This window comes from Electrophorus electricus, chromosome 10, assembly GCF_013358815.1.
Source record: "Electrophorus electricus isolate fEleEle1 chromosome 10, fEleEle1.pri, whole genome shotgun sequence".
NCBI lineage: Eukaryota > Metazoa > Chordata > Actinopteri > Gymnotiformes > Gymnotidae > Electrophorus > Electrophorus electricus.
Genome location: NC_049544.1, coordinates 19533660 through 19553530, shown reverse-complemented (window position 1 = coordinate 19553530; position 19871 = coordinate 19533660). Strand labels below are relative to the sequence as shown.

The window sequence follows — 19871 nt, the reverse complement described above, 5'->3', positions numbered from 1 at the left end:
TTCTGTACTATGGCGTTCGGGTAGTAGCAGCCTGCTATCCCACAACCGTTCTCCATACACATTGTCAGAATATTATAGTGACTGAAAGACAGAAGGAGGAAGAGGAAATGTGCGCACACACACACACAAACCATCAGAGCATATCTCTTATCTACAAAAAGATGGAAATTCCTGTCCAAAAATCAGAATAGGCCACTAGTTCCCTGAGTAAATATAATTAGTGATAAGGAACACATTTTAAATTTTAGCCCTTCCTTTACGGGAATATGACGAGGCTTGCGATGGGACTGGCAATGAACTGCTGTGGGATTTAAAACATTAGGCTGAAGAAAGCAAGTGCTCAAAGAATAAAGCTATGTGTTTTAGTGGTAGAGTTTAGACTTACCATTACCAAGTTTTTATTTTTACAATTACAATTTGAGAGGAAATGTGCCTGTAGTTATTTTTAAATAAATTCAAATGGAAGTTGATTCAAATCTAATGGAATAATTCAAACGAATTTTTCCTTTGACAGGAAAAATGTAAGCAATTAGTGCTTGTCACACAAGTATTTCTACTATTATTTATAATAATTCATTTACATTAAAGCACACTTATATTTTCACTATTTTTGGAGTGTTTTAGTAAAAATGTAGTAAACAACTAGTAAAAATTAAACTTCACAAATCTCCAAACGCTTGTCATGTGTAGCAAATCAATCCAGATCCAGCTGGTTTAAAGCTATATAGCTATAATTTACTCTAAGAAAAAGAGAAAACAATTACAAGAATGATGACAAACACTGATTGATGTATAACTTCCAGTGTTAATCTAGCAGGTTCCAGAAGGAGGAAAAAGTAAAAAACCAAAAAACAATTATATATATATATACCACTTCTGCCATCCCAGTTCCACCATGGACTTATTAAATTTACTCCAGCAGAATGGCTTGATAGCCTTCACCAGTAGCAATACATTGCAACTCTTATAGTGATGATTTTGCTCTTGATCCTGGAAACTCTCTAGGAGAGAAAAAAAGTTTAAGACCTACATAGCAAGTAGTAGTAAGAATAAATCTGTACAACCACATACACACATTTTGCAGCATCATCACTAAACTCAATGTACATACACTACACACACAAATATTTTATACTTTAAAACCAAGCAAACAATATTTAAAAGCCTGTTTAAAAGTTATCACTAACCTCAATGTACACACACACACAAACACAGTCCTACCTTAATCTTCATAAGTCACATTCTGGTTAGTCTCTTCTGAAAAATGGTTAAAAAAAACAAACAAACAAAAAAAAAACCATTAATAAAAACAATTCATATTAATCTCCCCCTATCCCTAGTTCTCATTCTATCTTTTGTACCTTAAATATTTGGCGGAATGATAAAATTTCTCTACCACAATATGGAGTCCAATAAGTCTAAAAGAATTTGGTTGGATCTAAGCAGTCTTAACTTTAGAATGATTCATCTTACTGCTGTTGTTGGCTGTTACTTCATCAATATAGCTAGGAAGACAAGGATACATACATGCAGCCATGTTCCCCAGATGACACCATCTGCTTCAGTCCATAATTAGTTCCCTTTTTTCATTCACACTGTCTGCTTTTCCCATTACTTTGGTACAGAAGACCAAAGCTGTTTGTTTTTGCTAAGCTCAACAGGGTATGCTTATTACTAGCAAGGCACCAAACAATCAGTTCTGACACATTCAGTGCTCGAAGACCTCTTTAGTTCTCATGCTTGAAGATAGCAGCAACAGAGTCAAAATGTAAATGGCACATGTGGAATTAACTCGGTACCCTATTTTAGCTCACCTGTGGATCCAATAAAATGGATAGCTCATTTGATCCAATAAAATGTAAGGACAATGTATAACACTGGCTGTATTTGCAACATAGTTTACCTGATGTAGACATACATATCCTTGAACTGAAAGCTTTTATACTGTCCAAAGGTTTTACTAAAGCACATAAATATAACTGAACACTATTGGTCTTAAAGAGAGTGCATTGGTAAATAGAAAAAAAAAGTTAGTGAAACGTTCATAAACATTTTAAAATTGCTTACCTACAATTGTTTTATTTGGACTAAAATGAAAAGATCTGTGAAGTTGAGCTGTGTTGTTCTCAGTCAGATCTATGCACAAAAAATGTTATTTCAATTTCTACCCCCCACCACACACACCCCAAACAACCTTTTTGCTATCTGCCACATGTTAAGATTATTTTAACTTTAACCTTTGATAGCAGTGTTATTTCCATTCAGAGTTAGAGAATCATTGTGTAAGGGAATTCCTTCTGAAAAAGACATAGTGAGGTTTCATTTTAGACCCAACTGCAAATGAAATTTTAATTGAAATAAAAACAACATAATTAAATAATAGGAGTAACTCTGAGCATGGAATAAAATCATCTTAGTTATAATCAAAATGCATTTAACTGAATTTAAACATTTGTTGATAAGCAGACCACATCTATGACTGGTTTTCAGTAATTTTCTTACCTTTATCTCCCAAAAAGGTGCCTTCCACTGTTTGACCTGAAAAAACAGCCACAGTACCTTCTTTAACAACAACAAAAAAAAAATTAAATACATACATCTATCTCCTGCATTTATTAAGAACACAGCAGTGTCTGGACGTCTCTTGGTGATAATCCATAAAGCCTTCCATAATACCATCCAATTAGGTTAAACATAATATTTAAAAATATACATGCTCTAATTTGGAGATCATGGGTTTTCTTACAACAGATTGTTGATGGATCTAGCAACAGAAGTACTATTCCTATGAAGAAATGTAGCATTATGGAAGTCTGTGAGCACTCAGAAGTGTGTATGTGTGTCTACAAGTATATGACAGAACAATCACTCCGAGTAGTATAAGTGAGGAACACTTTTGTTTGTTTGTGTGTGTGTGTGTGCGTGTGTGTGTGTGTGTGTGTGTGTGTGTGTGTGTGTGTGTGTGTGTAACTGAGGAATAGGAAAACAGCCCACATCTCTTCCTCTCTGTGCTGATGAATACGTTTTGATAGTGGCCCTGATATGAGTACAAAGTGGAGAGTTCTTATCTTTTCTGTAAAGGAAGTTCAGAATTTGTAAATTATTCCAGTTCTGACAAAGAACCTTAAACATTTTGGTAAAATCTGAAATTGGGAACATGCACAGAGTTATGCCTCACTCTATTTTGTGTGTGTCTGTCATGCAAGGCAAACCTCTACAAAACTGACTCCCATTAACTCATTTTACTTACTATCTCCAATCACAAATAATGTTGACACTGTGACCCACTTCTATAATTAGAGTCACATATACATATCCTGACATCCACCTTTGTGATGTTTGTCATGTTAAAGCTGCCCTGTGATAATTTCATTAGGGGATGAATGACATAGATCATCTCCAGCTCTTGCAATGAACACATTGAAACTACCCTGTTTGGTTTAGTGTTTTCTCTGCTTAGTCAAAAATTACAACAAACCTGTAACAATCCACAGAGCTGTCATAAGTCTTTTCTTCATTGAGACATGTTATACTTTATGACACACTTGTTTTAACCTACTTCAGCTTGTCCTCAACTTGTTGGGTGTTCAAATGTATAACCTGTCTAAGGACAGTCAATTTATAACCTGTCTAAGGACAGTCAATTTAACTTTGACTGGCAATCTGTTTTCCTTGTGAAATAAATACATAGCTTGATATAAATGAATGAAACAGACCCTGCGATTGGCTGTATTAGGTAAAGTTTCACATAAACCTTTTTTTGCCTGTTTAAATAAAATGTCAGATATGTTTGCGTATAAAGATTTACATATCATTACACACAAAAGACCACAATTGCCATCACAATTACCTATGAACAAAATGCAATCTTCAGGTCAGAAATGAAGAATCCAATTCTGTTTTCTGAATGGGTGCAGTACAAAGTGTACAATCACTGAAATTCAGCATACATACAGAGAAAAATGCAATGTGTAAATACAAGTTGCATACACAGATTTAGAATTATTTCTGAAGATGCATAGTTGCATAGTTATTATGCTTAAATGGTATATGGTAATAATTTGCCATTCATTAAAAACCCATTACATTAATTAAAACCTGAGTGTGCATTGTTCATGTTGCTATTTGGAAAGGAGTGTGTGGCATTTGACACAAACCTCCTAACCACAATCCAATCAAAACAAAATGGAGACAGTGAGAGAGAGAGAGAGAGAGAGAGAGAGAGAGAGAGAGAGAGAGAATGCTTAGAATGATGCATTTTCCCATCTTTTGAGTGTTTGGTCACCATTCTAACACACAGGGCTGAGAAAGAGAGAGGTATGCCTACTTGTAAACAAATTCTCTTTCAGACACACACACTCACACAGATTAAGAGACGGCTAACCACACTGATACATGCTATGGCGGATCTGAACAGATTTTGTAACCATCCACACATGCATATGCACCAACATAAACTTACAATGAAAAACAAAATGAATTCAAAACATTCAAGTTGGAAGACATGCCTCAGGTTAAGGAGAGGTCATTTCTATAGCACTAAACCCAGTGTGACCCCACAGCATACACCCTGTCAACAGTATGCCAACCACAGGCACAAAAAGCCACCTGCACAGAAACCGTGGTAAACCCAGTGCAACCTCTTTCTGGCCTGAGCACCCACCCAGTATCATGAACCCGTAACCAAAATCTTCATCCTGTTTCACATTTGCATAGCATATTCAGGGCATTATTCAGTGTCACAGCTTTTCAACGTGTACAACCCCTGCCCCTGAGGTAAAGAACTTTGACTTGAACTCATGAACCTACAATCCCCACCTCAGATGCCACCTCCAAAAAAAAAACAAACCAAGTAACAGAAAAACAACACCCTTGCAAAAAGAAGCTGCTTCTCATGGTTAAATCAGCTTGTGGTCAGGGTGTTTTTTATTTCAAAAGGTTTCATGCTAGGCCAGCTGTGATAGGATGAGAAGAACAGCATATACCTTATGTAAACTTGGGGTACAGAGACCAGACAATCAAAAACAGCGCATGCACTGAATAACCTTGGCACTGCTACTGCAATAATCTACGAACTACTGTACACAGAGGTGAGTCACACCAGTCTCCCAAGAAACTTTGCTTTATGTAATATTATATATGAAATATGACATGTAATATTATATGTAAACATGCATTTATGTAATATTTTATATAAAACTATCTATTACTAAATTGTCTGAAAAGTAATGAATGTTTTTGTACACATTCACAGTAAACATGATGTATATTTTATTGACTGCATGTTGGCAGCAAACTTAAATGTTAGGTAAACATAACTATATAGCACAACGTGTAATCTGAAAAATAAATATTTTGACCAGTAACTTGTGTTTCTGTGGACAGACTCCCTGGATTCAATTTTAGTCGTTTGTTTAAAATATATGCAAAAAGGTGTACAAAGTCTAGATAGTAGCAGAGCTTTATTGATTAATGTTTGATTATTAATGACCTATATTGAAAACCATTCAATGGTGCATGCAGGTGCATGTGCTTCAGCTCATAAAGAAACTGATAAATTAAGCTGTTTAAGATAATGTTTAATATTTAGTGTAACAGCACTAGATATGCATGTTGTGACATTACTGAGTAATAATAGTACATTACAGTCCAATATAATGAAACAGAATCTCCTCCTCCAAGCTTAGCTGTCAATGGTTTGCTTGTCGAATGTAAATGTAAATTTAAAATGAAATCATAAATGTAAATTCAAATTAGCGCGCACAGAAAAATACATTTGATCCTTTGACCAACAATCGAGCCATTCATCTTTATTTGTTACCGTCGGTAGTTCCAGGCAGTTGTTTCTGCGGATGCTACACAAACAGGTTCCTCACTGCTAGAAGTGACGTTAAAGCTAGCTTGCTGCTCCTGGGCCTGCATTTAGTTCTGGATCTAGTTGAAGCTCTGTTGTGTGACCTACGCTTTGCCTTTGTGCACTTTTGGAGCCATCGTTATTTAGCCTTAGAGTCTTAGAGAACGGGAACAGGTGAGCCGCAAGTAGTGCCGCCTGGGTAATGTAGTTTATATATTCGTGATATGGCGGGGGCAGAGAAGAGTACGGGCAGTTGGTGAAAAGTGCCGAAACACAACGACAGGTCACGGTACGCGAACGAATAAAATGTAGAAGTGCTGGTACTGCGTATCCGTGAGTACCGGCCCCCTTCAAGCACTGTATACGTGGCTCGATTACTGCTGATTAACATTTTACTCTTAGGAAAGTTGATCATTCTCATTTTCAGTTCAATTAATTAAATTATAACTGAATCTACAATGTATTTTATTACTGTGTGCTAAAAACGTCTGTGGTCATAAACCTTGTGCTAAAAAATAAAAGCATATTTAATTTTGCGCTTCAGCTGTTTTGGGTACTAAAAAAACCCCCTGTAACAGTCATATTAGAAAATAAGCAAACAAATAAAGAAACAAACAATATTAATATGATAATAATAATAATGATAATAACAATAATAATAAAGACATTTTATGGAATTAATCACCTGACAAAATCCAAAGCACACATTTGAAGAATAAGTCTGGTATTGTTATGTGTTTGGTTTTCAGTAACTGGGGCTTTATTTATTTAATGTTATATACAACAATTATTTCTTTCCAGGAGACTTAAAATGTTAACTTGTCGTGACTGTTTAACCGTACAAAGGGAAAAAAAAAACAGGCAAACCAACCACCTAAGAACTAAATACGTGTATGTAGTCTAAAGTTATGTCACTCGCCTTTGTAGTGACTCTTTGGAAGCTTGTCACGGAACGCTCGCCTCCCGCGAGTCACGAAGTTTGGCCTGCCACGTGCAGTGGGAGGATCTTCGTTTGTGGCCACGCCTGCACCTCGTTTTGTCTATAAGTATCCAAATCCTCGTCAGTGTGTGACCTCTCGTTGGTCATTGATGATGTAGCGGTGTCGTTGTTACATGTATTCGTGTTTATCGTTTTTGCTCCATGTTCACGGTTTCGTGTTTATGTTCATTTGTTGTGTTACGTGTGAGTGCCGCTGTCTTCATGTAACAATAAATGTTCGTCCTCGTCGCTGGAGCCTGTGCGTCCTGTCCCTCACTCTTCGGCACTTGGGCCACACACGTTACAAAGCCTGTATTAACTTCCTTTGATCTGAGTAATTTATTGGTTTAGAGGTCTATTTTAATACAATATAATATAATTTGAAATTTATATTAATAGAATAGAATAGAATGGAATGTAAATTAGTAGTCTGAGGCATTATTCCAGTAGTTTATGCGCATTCATACCTACGTGAGCACCTTCTAAGCAGTTTGGCTGTATTTGATGCTGGTAGTAACGCCACCGCTGTCGGTAAAGCAGTTTACTTTTGCAGGTTTGCTATCGAGTTAGTCTTTAAAAATGGTATTGTATTGTTCGGCATATTAAAATCAAATATAACAGATTCCAACAGTAAAAATCCGATTTGCTATAAACTAGTGTGTTTGTTCTCATAGATGCGATATGTTTTTGATTATCTAGCCTACTACGTGGGATAGCATCCAATCTGAAAGCCTCTCTACTCTAACTCGTTTAAGTTAATAATTTAACTGTTCAATACCTCGCAATCATATTTTGGCAAAGTTTAAGAATTTAATGGAAAGCAGCTTTAATTTCCAACATCCGCAATCTAAGCAATCTAAATTCGTAAGCGAATTTACCTTTCTCGCTACAGATGTGGTCCCGTCGGCGATGTATTAGCCTATGTACACTCCATGGGAATGCAAATATCCAAAGGAGACGACGTAGTATGGTTGGTGTATTTCTCAACAAAAATAACACTGTTAGACGTGAAACTGTTCTTAAAGTTCTGTCGCACGCAATGATGACTGATTTCTGAAGCTATAAGTCATCTCACTGGACACTTCATTTAAAGCAACGGAGCGGTGGCACGCAATGTGTCTCCTTATGAATAAACCTTTTTGCCAAGAGTGCTCAAAGAGTTCCATGTTATCTCTATTTTCGCGTAATTGTAAACCGCAAAACATGTCTAAGAATCACGATAACGATTAACCGTGGTGAGTGTTACCACCATTTTTTTGGATTAGTGTTTTTAATTCTTACAACACTTCTTTTTTATTTTATTTTATTTCATTTTATTTTATACATCTGTATACTATAGTGGTATCGTTTGCTTTAGACATAATAACGCTGTAAGACTGAATACCCGTTTTAAATATAGTTGAATGGTCGAATCACCTTTAAAAAGAAGTTTTACAGACATGTAGATTGAGAGATTGGAAAAAAGAAGAAAAGATAAGACCTTCATGTATACTCTAGTAGTATGATACATCTGCATCACAGAACAGATGCAGAACAGAACAGAACTGCATCACAGAACAGATGCAGATATTGAGATCATAGAACATACTTTTATATATATATATATATATATATATATATATATATATAGTCAGTTCCAGATGAAAAAAAAGTACCACGAATGTGAACAAAGATAACTGAAGAATACAGGCATAGATTGAACATGTAGATAACAACCCAACTTGGCACCAAGGCAAACAGCAGTATGTAATCTGGGCAGATCACAGAGCTCTAAGTGGATAAACAGTGTTATTATGTGACAGCCTATCTAAGTATGTCCACAAATCTAAATTCTGTAACGTATTTTTACACATTTTATGGGTTGTCAGGTCTTGCCTGCAAAGGCTTAGAAAACACTGCTTTTCTCATGGAGGTTTTGGGTTTGAACCTCTTCTGGGTAAGTGCTCTATGCTATACCAATAATAGTCCTTGGGCAAGACTCCTAACACTATATACACTTACCTCTAAAATAGTTAATTGAAGTGAACCAACAAAGAAGAACTTACTAGAATAAATTATGTTTACAATTTCAAAATGATATTCCCTATTTTAAACTATATTTATTAGTTTGTTGGACAGTCTCGCCATCCAAGCCACAGTTACAAAGGACAGATGGTTTCACGGCTTGGGCAGCGCCCAGCCAAAGAGACATGCCCTCACACACACACATGCATACACATTGCTCCAGTTTGCAGCCAATCCCCCTAATCTCAATCATTTAGTTTATTACCTGTTGTCATGCACACCTACTTCTTGTTTCACTTTCATTTAACCCACAGTATTTCAGTCCACAGTTACATGTCTCCAGTGCTTTACATTGCACATAATAATAAATAAACCACCCAAACGCTGAAAGGGTTGCTAAGGGCTTGATTTATTACTGTTTGTTTTTTGAGCCTTTTGCTTTGTTTTGTGAGCATCAATAAAGATACTCTACCACACTCAAGCCTTAAGATGTCACAGATGGCACAACTGAAACAACTGAATGGTACTTTTGTACATGTATATTGAAAAATGGTCATTGGGTATCTGATGCAGTCTGCTGAGCAATAACGTGACTACACTTTTAACAGCTCCTAGCTATGGTTTTAACACATTTCTCAAAGGAGAAATGGGGAGAACTTTGACATTCTCTGTAAGCATTATTACACTCGCTGACACATTTTGCCAGTTTTCTTGTTTACATAGAATGTCTTGATAGACTGGATATGAGTTACTCTATCTTCAACGCCTCATGATTTTACAGGTAGCATTTTAGCCAAGATCTCAGGTATAATAGTTTAAACAGAAGACCAATAAGAAAGGATGTATCGGATTTATAGTCTATACCACGTTTTTTAGTTTGAAAGGGCTTTTATCGTGTATTGGCAATACCTCTCAGCCTACACCAATTTGTACCCCGCTATTGAACTTAGATCATCATGGGTACGTCAATAATCAAAAGATCGTCTAGCCTGGAAGAGCTTTGACAACTGTCTCACTTCAGATATATGTCAGAAGAGCTGGTGCTTTGACAAAGGTAGAGAGGAATATTAGGTAGAGAGGACTTGTATTACCCAATATTACCCATTAGCTGTGATGCACACTGTCATTATTTCAATATAGTTAAAGGCTCCTGGAATGCTTTGAGAGTTTTCTTTCCTACTGAGAATGTGATGGAAGAATGATGCTGTTCCACATTTAAAAATGTACTGGAAACCCCTCTGGAGGTCCACTAATTTGGACCATTCCACATCATGACATAGATCACCTTGTGAACTTCACATGTAACTAATTCATATCTGATTCTCTCTTTCTTTCTCTAAGCAGAGCAATGACAAGCTACAGAAACTCTACGATCCATACCGATGGCAAGTTCCCCAATGATGACAGTTCCACAGGTGATACACAGAGTGACATCATCAGTTTATGGTCAGCAGGGAGTAGTAGTTAATCATCAGTTACTTATTTTCTTTCACATTTAAGTAAAACTTTTAACATCACTTGTTTTTGTATGCTATTTATTTATCCCAATATTCATACATACCATGCAGACTTACAGTGTAATCTTTTATGTGTACAATCTGTAGCACAGTATTTGAAGCATGCCCTGAATTATAGCTACAACACGATGCCCGATGACATCATTTAACATCTGCCATTGAAGTTTAATCAGTAAATAGTAAACAGTAAAAATATTAAGGGAACATATTACATTATGTTCATTTGTCTTAATACACTCCTTCACAAAATGTGACACATATATTCCTTGTAGGTGTTGCAATTCACAACACATAACTGATACCTGGTCTTTGTAACAGTTTAGGCTCCATCTGTACATTTGAGATACACATTCATCTTTATGGTACATGTTTCCCAGTAGCAGATTATCTGAACCATGCTGGGAGTCTTAAGGATCCCAGTACAATGGTCCTTATCCTCTGCCTAGTTGCCCTCCAAGCACTGCAGCATCAGGGCATTTTAGGATGTCAAGGGTATATTATATATACCTCTATATATACCTCCTCTACCATTGTCTCTGCCCTAAAGTGATTCTAAAAATGTATCACTGTGATACAGGATTTCTGGCCTTGCTCATTACGACAGATGACTTCTCTGGTGGTTACACGTATATTTCAAATTCTACGGACGATCTGAATCTGATTGAGATGTGTGAACCCAGCAATAAGCAGGAGGTGACCAATGTGGCCATCCAGGTTGCCCTTTTCTTCATCATCTTCTTCCTCGGTGTGACCGGCAACGGACTGGTCATTGCCACTTTCGGCCAGTACCGCCGCCTGCGTCTGCGCTGCATGACCGACGTCTTCCTCTTCCACCTAGCACTGTCCGACTTGCTGCTCCTGCTGACCCTGCCGCTACGCACAGGTGAGGCCCTCGCTGGCGGCTGGTTCTTTGGAGAGGGTCTGTGCAAGCTGAACCATGGCGTGCACGCGATCAACACATACAGCGGCCTGCTGCTGCTGGCATGCATCAGCGCTGACCGCTACCTAGTGGTGGTCCGCGCGCGGGCGGCACAGAAGCTGCGGCCGGCCATGCTGTGCTACGGTGGGCTGTGTGCCATTGCTGTGGCGATCGCCTCAGTGCTGCTGAGCCTGCCGGAGCTCATCTTCTCCTCTGTGAAGCAGGAAGCTGGCGAAGTGGCACAACGCTGTGGCATGAACATCTGGATGGAGGCCGACAGTGGCTGGGTGAAGAAGTTGGCAAATGTGGCTAAGATTGTGGGCTTCTGTGTGCCCTGCGTGGCCATGCTGGTGTTTTACGGTGCCATCGGGCATGTGCTCCTGCAGGGTAAGGCCAAATGCTGGCGCAGACAGAGGACACTGCGTCTCATGTTGGCATTAGTGCTGCTCTTCCTGCTCTTCCAGCTGCCATACACCCTGGTGCTGTCTTTCCGAGTGTTTATAGCTATGAGTACTTGCGACGAGTGGGGCAGGGCCCACCTGAGCGAGGACGTTACCCGCAGCCTGGCATACGTGCGTTGCTGTCTCAACCCTGTGCTCTATGCCTTCGTGGCCGTGCGCTTCCGTAATGATGTGCTGAGGTTGCTGCAGGACAGGGGATGCATGTGTGCATATCTCTCACATCTGGTGCCACATCCAGAGCCTGGAAGTATGACCACACCTCCTCCCACAACTCTCAAAGCTGTCTCCTCTGTTCACGGACCCCCTAAAAGCCCACCTGTCACCGCCTCACCCCTCATGCCACAGGATAACAAAAGAATCTTGCCTGCCCAATTTGATCTTTTCTGTCCCCAATCCATACAAAGACACTGCGCTCGTGAGCTGCGGACAGCAATGATTCTGCCTACACCTGCCAGCAAATTTTAGATTAGTACCACCTGCAGTTGATTTATGAATTGCATCACTGTCATTTAAATGAGTTTTCTAGGCCGAATTTATGCATGCCTTCTTCAATTGCATATGTGCATTTTTACAGTACCTTTCCTGACTGTATGTTCTGTCTTGATTTAGATTGGTTTAAATGTGTAAAAGATTTAAATGAGTCACCTGATATTATCAAGATGCGAGACCACAGCAAGACCACAGTGAATTTGCCACACATAAAAGTCATACCCATAATGTAAAATTCATCTGAAATGGTTGTAATTTTTGAAGATATTTGTTTTGGGAATTTCATTTTAAAAACAAATGTCTGATTTGTTTTCCCATTATACTGTACAAAACCTTTTTCATCTTCATTTTAATAAGACAGCAGCTCTTGTGAAATAGTTCCCTAAAGAAATGTTTCATAAAGCTGAGATTCTTGTGTGTCTGGTTTGTATTTGGAAAACCATTGTTGATGAGGGGAACCACGCTCAGCCCTGCACTGCCACACCTACTTCTAGTACACACCTCCGATCTGATTCGCCAGAGTACTAGTACATACCTCCGATCTGATTCGCCAGAGTACATACCTGATCATCGTTCTCCTCATCATTGCCCCCCTACTTAAGCTCCCCTCCCTCGCATTCATGTCGCAAAGTATTGCCAACTCAATTCCAGATTCGAGCATACCTCGTCTCCTGCCTGATGCCTGGACACCCCCGTGTTATCGACCTTAGAACAACCTGACTACGAATACCTGCCTGACCCCACTGATCTGTTTGATTTAAAAAATAAAACCTCTTGCGATTGGATCCTCTTCGTTTGTGTGTGCAATCTTTACAGTCAGTTCCCTATTACAGTAAATAACACTGAAAACAGAATTGAAATTCTTACTGTTAAGCAATTCTGAATTAAGGGTTAGACTGTAAGGAGGAGGCTTTAAGGAGGATGCGGGGACGAGTAGCGTGGAACACCAACACACGTTTATTTGACATTCAGACACGCACACTAACAGAAGCGAAAACCGTAAAGGACAGACCTTTATACATATGATAATGACACAATAAGGAGCAGGTGTGAGACACAAGGAGGCCATGGCCACATTGACAAACACACATAGACACGCACGGAGACGTTTGGGGGGAGAGGGGCCATACCGTGACATAGACATATATAACCCCCTCCTGAACAGGCTGGTTTTCAGTATTGCCCGTTTCCCACAGATACAGTGTGTTGCAATCTTTAATCACTTAATTAATTTTAACTTAAATAGTCTCTTTTTTTAATGCCAGGCACACATCTCCCACCCCCAAAAATGTTCAAGGGAATGGAAGGGCTACTTAAAAGGAGCTTGAAACAAGGAACAGGTGAAACACATTAGAACAGGGCTGAGGATGGGAGTGTGACAGGTGAAACACATTAGGGTAGGGCTCAGGATGGAAGTGTTGGTCCAGGGTTCATAGTGCGGGATGACTGCCCGTGGCAATCACCGCCCGTGCAACTCTTAAATGATGTCTCAGGCAGGGATCCAGGATGGATTCACAGTGAACAGAGGTCATTTATCTACTATTTCAGTTAAAGGCGTAGAAACGGCCTGTTTAAAAGGTTGGAAAGAGAAGTTGGAAAATGAATTATGACTGGAACATAAAACCACACAAACATTGTAAGTGGACATCAAGGAAGAATATAAAATCAAGGAAAAATGTAGGATATAGACGATATAAATAAATAATTTAAAGAAAGAAATCACATTACATAATCACATCATTACACCATCTTAATAAATCTCGCTCCTCTCAGTGTACGAGTCTGCCTCAGGATCTCTCCACATTACAGAAAGACCAGTTTACCATGAACGCAGAAAGAGAGAGGGCCTCTGTTAGCTAATGCGCTTCAGTGGTAGCTCAGCAGTTAAGGTACTTGACTTATAATCAGAAGGTTGCTGGTTAAAGCCCCACCACGGCCCCCCAACTGTTGGGCCACTGAGCAAGGCCCTTAACCCTCAATTGCTCAAGTTGTACTCAGTCATAATTGTAAGCAGCTTTACATAAAGGTGTCAGGTAAATGGGACAAAATACTAGCCTTTTCCACACACTCCGAGTATGCTGCGTCTCAGCACCACCAGAGGCTGCAAATCCCCTGCCACTGCAGATATAAGGGCGTCTTGTCAGTCATAGAAAACTCTGCAAGTACTTTCATTTTCAGCTGCTTTTTGTGATGAGACTGCAGGTAAACACTATCTGAGTGTTTTTATCAACACTGGAGGAAGGAGCGACCTGAAGCACAAGACGTGAGTAGGTGGAGTGAATGTACAGATAATCTTTGGTATGATACTTGGTGTGCTCTCAACTGCAAGCTTCCTATAGCTCACATGAGGCTTGGGAGCTGCCGAGTTGCTTCTGTGTCTGTGTTTTCCTCCAGGGTCACCGCACTTGTACCAGTGGCTGTCCTGCAAGCCACTTTGCAAGTTTGTGTTCCCAGCATTGAAGATGCCACCCAGCGAGTTCCTGTTCCCAGCATTAAAGATGCCACTCTACTTGTTACCGGGTCTGTTCCTTGTTTTTGCCTTCACATATGATTTAGTTTTTGCCCCTGTTGTGGTGTCTGATCCTGTGCCTGTTTCTGTGCCCATTCCAGTTCCTTGGTCTCCGTTTGTTTCTGTTTCTGTGCCCATCCGTGTATCTGTGCCTGTTTTTGTTCCTGTCCCATTGTCCTGGCCCAGTCTGTATGGTATTTTTATTTTGCTCATAATTTTGTGTGTGCGGTTTGACATTTCTCATCTTTTGCTGTGTGTCCACATCCTCCCTTTTGTCACCTTCAGTCTGTTGCTATTCAGTGTCCTGTTCCCGCTCCTGCGTTTGTGTCTGTTCCTGGTTGTTGTGCCTGCTCCTGTTGACCCGATTTGTCTGTTTCTGCATCTGTTTTCTTGTCTGCTCCTGTAGTGTCTCCGGTCTCTGTCTCTTCTGCTCCTGTACCTGCTCCTCGTTGTGTCCTATGTTCTGCTCATGTTTCCGATCTGTCTGTTCCTGTGTCTCATCCAGTTTCCATTCCTGCTCCTTTTCTTGCCCAGTTGTTTCTGTCTGTGTCTAGTCTTGGGGCTTGCTGTCATGATTGGCCCTCCCTAGCATCCTAGCTCATGTCTTTGTTTTGGCTGCATTCCTTAATTTCATCTCCTACCGTTCCTGTTCTGGTGCTCATTTTGGTTTTCACAAGTTATCACCTGTTCCTTGTAAGCCCTCATCAGTCCGTTTATTTAAACCCTGTGTCTTTCCCTGCCCTGTTAGTTGCAATCCATGCCTGTTATATTGTGATTCCATGCCTCTATCATGTTTCTGCTGCCTGTTATTGTTATGCATGCCTCTGTAGTTGGATGTATTAAGCTCCGTCATGTTTACTCTTCCCATGATTCTTAACCTGTTCATGTAGTTTGTGTTTTGTATTGTAGCCCATTTCCCTATTCTGTTATTGCGTGTTTGTCTCCTGTAGCATTGAGCGGTAAGGAGGCGGATGCATGTGCTGAGAGGAGCAAGATTTAATAGGGGCAAATCCAAAATCAGAGTCGTTTATACGGTCCAGGCTCACAGAGCCGACACGGAGAGTACTGAGAAACATTACAAAATAAAAACACACGAAGGCTAACTAGGGAAGCAGGCTAGGAACTAACGCTAGGGAACACTCAGGACTAGGAAACACGAAGGCTAAGAAACAAACACAGAGCACAAAGAAATAACCCTCAACCATTAACTCAAACCATGAAACAGCAAAACAAATAGTGAAAAGCCACGACCAAGGCACACAGCAGGGTTTAAATACATGAACTAGAAACGAGTGACAGGTGTACGCAATCAATGTGAGGACAAAACGAAACAATGGAACGGAACCCCACACAAGACATGGAAAACACGGAACATGGAAGGGACTGATCGTGACAACTCCTTTGTCTACTGTGTATTCCTGGACTCTCCATGTTGACTTACTGACCCTGGACCGTACTAACGACTCTGAATATGGATTTGCCCTTAATAAATCTCACTCTTCTCAGCGTATGCCTCCTCCTCGTGATTGCTCCACATTACAGCAACTTCATTATTTTCTCACCACTTTGCCAGGATCTCACTTTAATTTTGGAAAGTAGAAGTATGTATCACACAAAAAATAGGAAGAAATATTTACCTGTAAATTTCCTTTTTTTTTTTTCTACAGCAAAATGGTTTGGGGCAGTAGAATATTAGTATTTCTGTTAGTGAGTGCTGATTGGTTGGTGAGATTACACTGGATTTATGACCATTTACAACACAAGTTTTATTTGGTGGCAACTACAGTTGGCAGCTACATGCCAGCCGGCTACTGCTAAGGCTACGGCTCTGTTCATAATAGCCTACTATAGACCGTATACTGCACTCAGTATACTGCATACGGGTCCCTGTAGTGGTATGCAGTATAGTACCTAGTATCTGCCACATGCAAACCATACTATGTAAATATATGAAGGTTCTGGGAAAGCTTTTCTGCCACCGTTACATCATGGGATACAGTACGCCCTGAAGATAGCTCTAGATTGCATAATGGAAAATTTTATTTTGGTCGCATATTGCATATGGCATACTGATTTAGGGCCCAATCAGTACGTGAATAGTATGTAGTAGGCTATTTCGAACACAGCCTTTGTTAATGTGACTACACGTGCAATGTTAAACATATGTTGCTACATCAGCAAATAAGGATTTAGGACATCAGATTATCATCATTTATTGAACAGCCAACATAAAATAATGATACATAAAATGTTACACAATATTAATTATGTGTATGGTCCATTAATATACAGGTTTTATTACAGTATTATTAGCTACAGGTTTGATTTGTGGCAAAGTGATGTGATATAGTGAAAACAGAACAGGATTAAGCAAGCGACTGATGGAAAGGCGCGTGCACAGAGCCCGCGTAATTAAGGAAAGGGGGAACCCCGTTCCTTATAAGCGCATGTATTTAAATGCGACGAATTGAGCGGTATTGCACATATGTGATGGTAACCATGTTAAATGTTAGTGAAGCCCTTTTGTGCCTAAACTCAGAACCAGATTCTCCACTCGGTGTGTCATAGTTTTTAAATTTTATTAAAGTTGTCTGCGCTGGTACTGGTGGCCTTGCTTTTTAAAGTAGACCTAAGGTGGTGTGTGTTAGGTAGCTAACTAAATCATCAGACATTAACTATTTGGGATCAAAATCCCAAAAATTATATTAATATATCGCCTCTCTGCAAATTCTCTTCTCCATCGTCTCTACATGTATTTGCACAACTTGCATGTGGAATGACTACATACCACGTACCTGTTTCTTAAATACTTCTGTTGTGTTAACAAGGCAGGTGTCTGCAAAATCAGCCGACACAAAATGGTGGCAAAACTGAAAATGACCTCAACTTCCTAATCAGGAATGCTGATGTGTTTCTGATCCAAAAATCTTTGCTCTCTGATCACAGCAGAGGCCGTTAAGTGATTTGCACTCACGAATCACTTGCAGAATCTTAAACTTGGGTTTAAAAAAGCTTTTAAAGTCAGCTGTCACGTCTGTAGCCTGCCTCAGGTGGACTACACTCCCCATAATCCCTCTGTCCGTTCCCGAACCCCAGTTTTAGTGTTACCTGTGTCTAGTTTACTTTAATGTCTTTGTATAATTAAACCTACTTGTGTCTGCTGATTATTGCGAAGTCTCGCTCAGCATTTTCCCAGACTTTGTAAGCCATTCCTTTGTACTGACCTGGTTTTTGAGGTTTTGATCGGTTTTACTCGTTCTCCCTGTTTTTACCCTTTGTCTTGCTCACTGTCGATTTTGTCAGCTTTATTGTTTGCCTACTAGCCCCGCTGGCTGAGTGCCTGAGGTTTTTCTTTTTTTTTTAAAATTGTATTTTACGAAAAATATTAATGTTTGTTCATGTACATACTTTTGTAAATAAATTGGACAACAAAACTGATTGTGTCTGTTTTTATTCTTTCTCTAAAGTAAAACATAGGCATTTACAGATTTTTTTTTAATGGTTGCCATAAATACATACAACCTGCATTACTTTTATCATTATAGACATGTGACTGTCTACGATCGAACTTGAAATGGCGTAACATTCATACCTGAACTGTAACTCTTCAAGCACGCCTTGAAGCTGTGCACAAAAACTTCCCTTGTCTTGCCCTGCAGGCATCGTTAGCTATTTTCAGTATGGTAACTACAAGCTTTCTGTGAATGTGGAAGTCAGAGCTTCTAACACACTTGAACATGTAAGCCAAAAACAAATGAATAAATAAGCGAAATTACTACACTAACCAAGAGTCAAGACTAAACCAATATTTTAAATTTAGAATTTCAGAAAATGCAACTGGAAAAAAAAAACAAAAAAAAAAAAAACGGAGAGTGAGGAAACTACTGAAGAACATGACACTGCGCCAGATCCTAAAAAGTAAATTAGTTGCATTAGGTTGCGTTCATTTATTGTGTTAATTTATTTGCGTGAAGTGCAAATGTCACCATTTGAATTTTTGTCTGCGCCCCGTACCGCTCTTTGTGCAAGAGACACCTGTCGCGATCACTGTCAGTATCAGCTTCCTTTTGTAAAGACTTTTGGTGCAATTTTAAATACGTCAAACCAACACTGTAGTAAAAGCGGCTTTGGCGCCCCGTAAGCAACTAATCAGGGCAAACAAACCAACCAAACGTTCCGAATTACAATTAGAATTCCAGATAGCTATCTAGTAATGCTTAGCTTACCATGATGTCAGACTATAGGTGAAATTGTTTATTATAATTATAAACCACATACCTTACTTTATTAGTGGATTTTGGCCCAAGACGTGTAGCCTGGTTAACGAACAGATGGAGGGTGAGTTGAGTCTAGCTGTGAGTCAAGCATGCTAGCAATGATTAAAGAAATAGGTGATGTACTCAAGACCTAATAATGTGAGTGTGCACTCGGAAAATATGTATCAGATTCTGTACTAAATCTGCTTTAAACATGTGGGAGACCTCCTCTATGGGAAAAAAACTGGTTCATTTCAGGACTACAGAGCAATTTGAGTCATCTTGTGTGAGCAGCACTTTGTAGAAAAATAATCACGCATCATACATGTTTGCTACCTTTTGGTGGTAAAAATAATTTATTGCTCCTTGAAAGTTGATCAGTGGGGCTGTAAGAAACCTGTGCTCTTGATATGTTACGAGCACTAGATGGCACCAAAATATCACAAATATATCAATATCATGATTCAGCCTATTTCATGGGTATGCAGTTTTGGGAAGCTGTTACACTGCAGTTTAGTTTTCAACTAATCTTACAATCTAACTCACCTAATCTAACTCACCAAGGCCTTCAGTAGTGCCTCAATATTAGAGCTAGAAAAATGCATTATATAAGACCAATTTGAGATGTTAATTATAACATGCAATACTAATTTTTGTAATATTTTACTGTAAAAACTAAAACTGGGGTCAAGGTTGAGCTTAAGGTTATACCCTCCTGACTACCAGGGGGGAAAAAGTGTCTCCCAATTAATCTTTTTTAAAATTTCCCCAACTGTTTGGAAGGCAGTGAGCATACAGAAAACAAACACTGTAAAATTCTTTTTTTTTCCCCTCCCCAAAATATGTCCATACAGTGGATATCTGAACACTATGAAACTAAATC

At 39.3% G+C, this 19871-nt stretch overlaps 1 protein-coding gene across 1 annotated transcript; it reads left to right on the top strand.

Annotated features, from left to right (window-relative positions):
• The first annotated feature begins 10185 nt into the window (after positions 1–10185).
• Positions 10186–12199, top strand: LOC118242142 (C-C chemokine receptor type 7-like). Its single transcript, XM_035530753.1, has 2 exons — positions 10186–10252; positions 10932–12199. Exons 1-2 carry the CDS (start codon positions 10186–10188, stop codon positions 12197–12199), a joined length of 1335 nt encoding a protein of 444 aa, XP_035386646.1.
• The last annotated feature ends 7672 nt before the right edge of the window (positions 12200–19871 follow it).

Bases quoted from the DNA above. Each gene is read 5' to 3' on its own strand.
- LOC118242142 (XM_035530753.1), top strand. From the start codon at position 10,186: ATGACAAGCTACAGAAACTCTACGATCCATACCGATGGCAAGTTCCCC. The intron at 10,253-10,931 runs GTGATACACAGA...ACTGTGATACAG, and splicing joins CAATGATGACAGTTCCACAG to GATTTCTGGCCTTGCTCATT.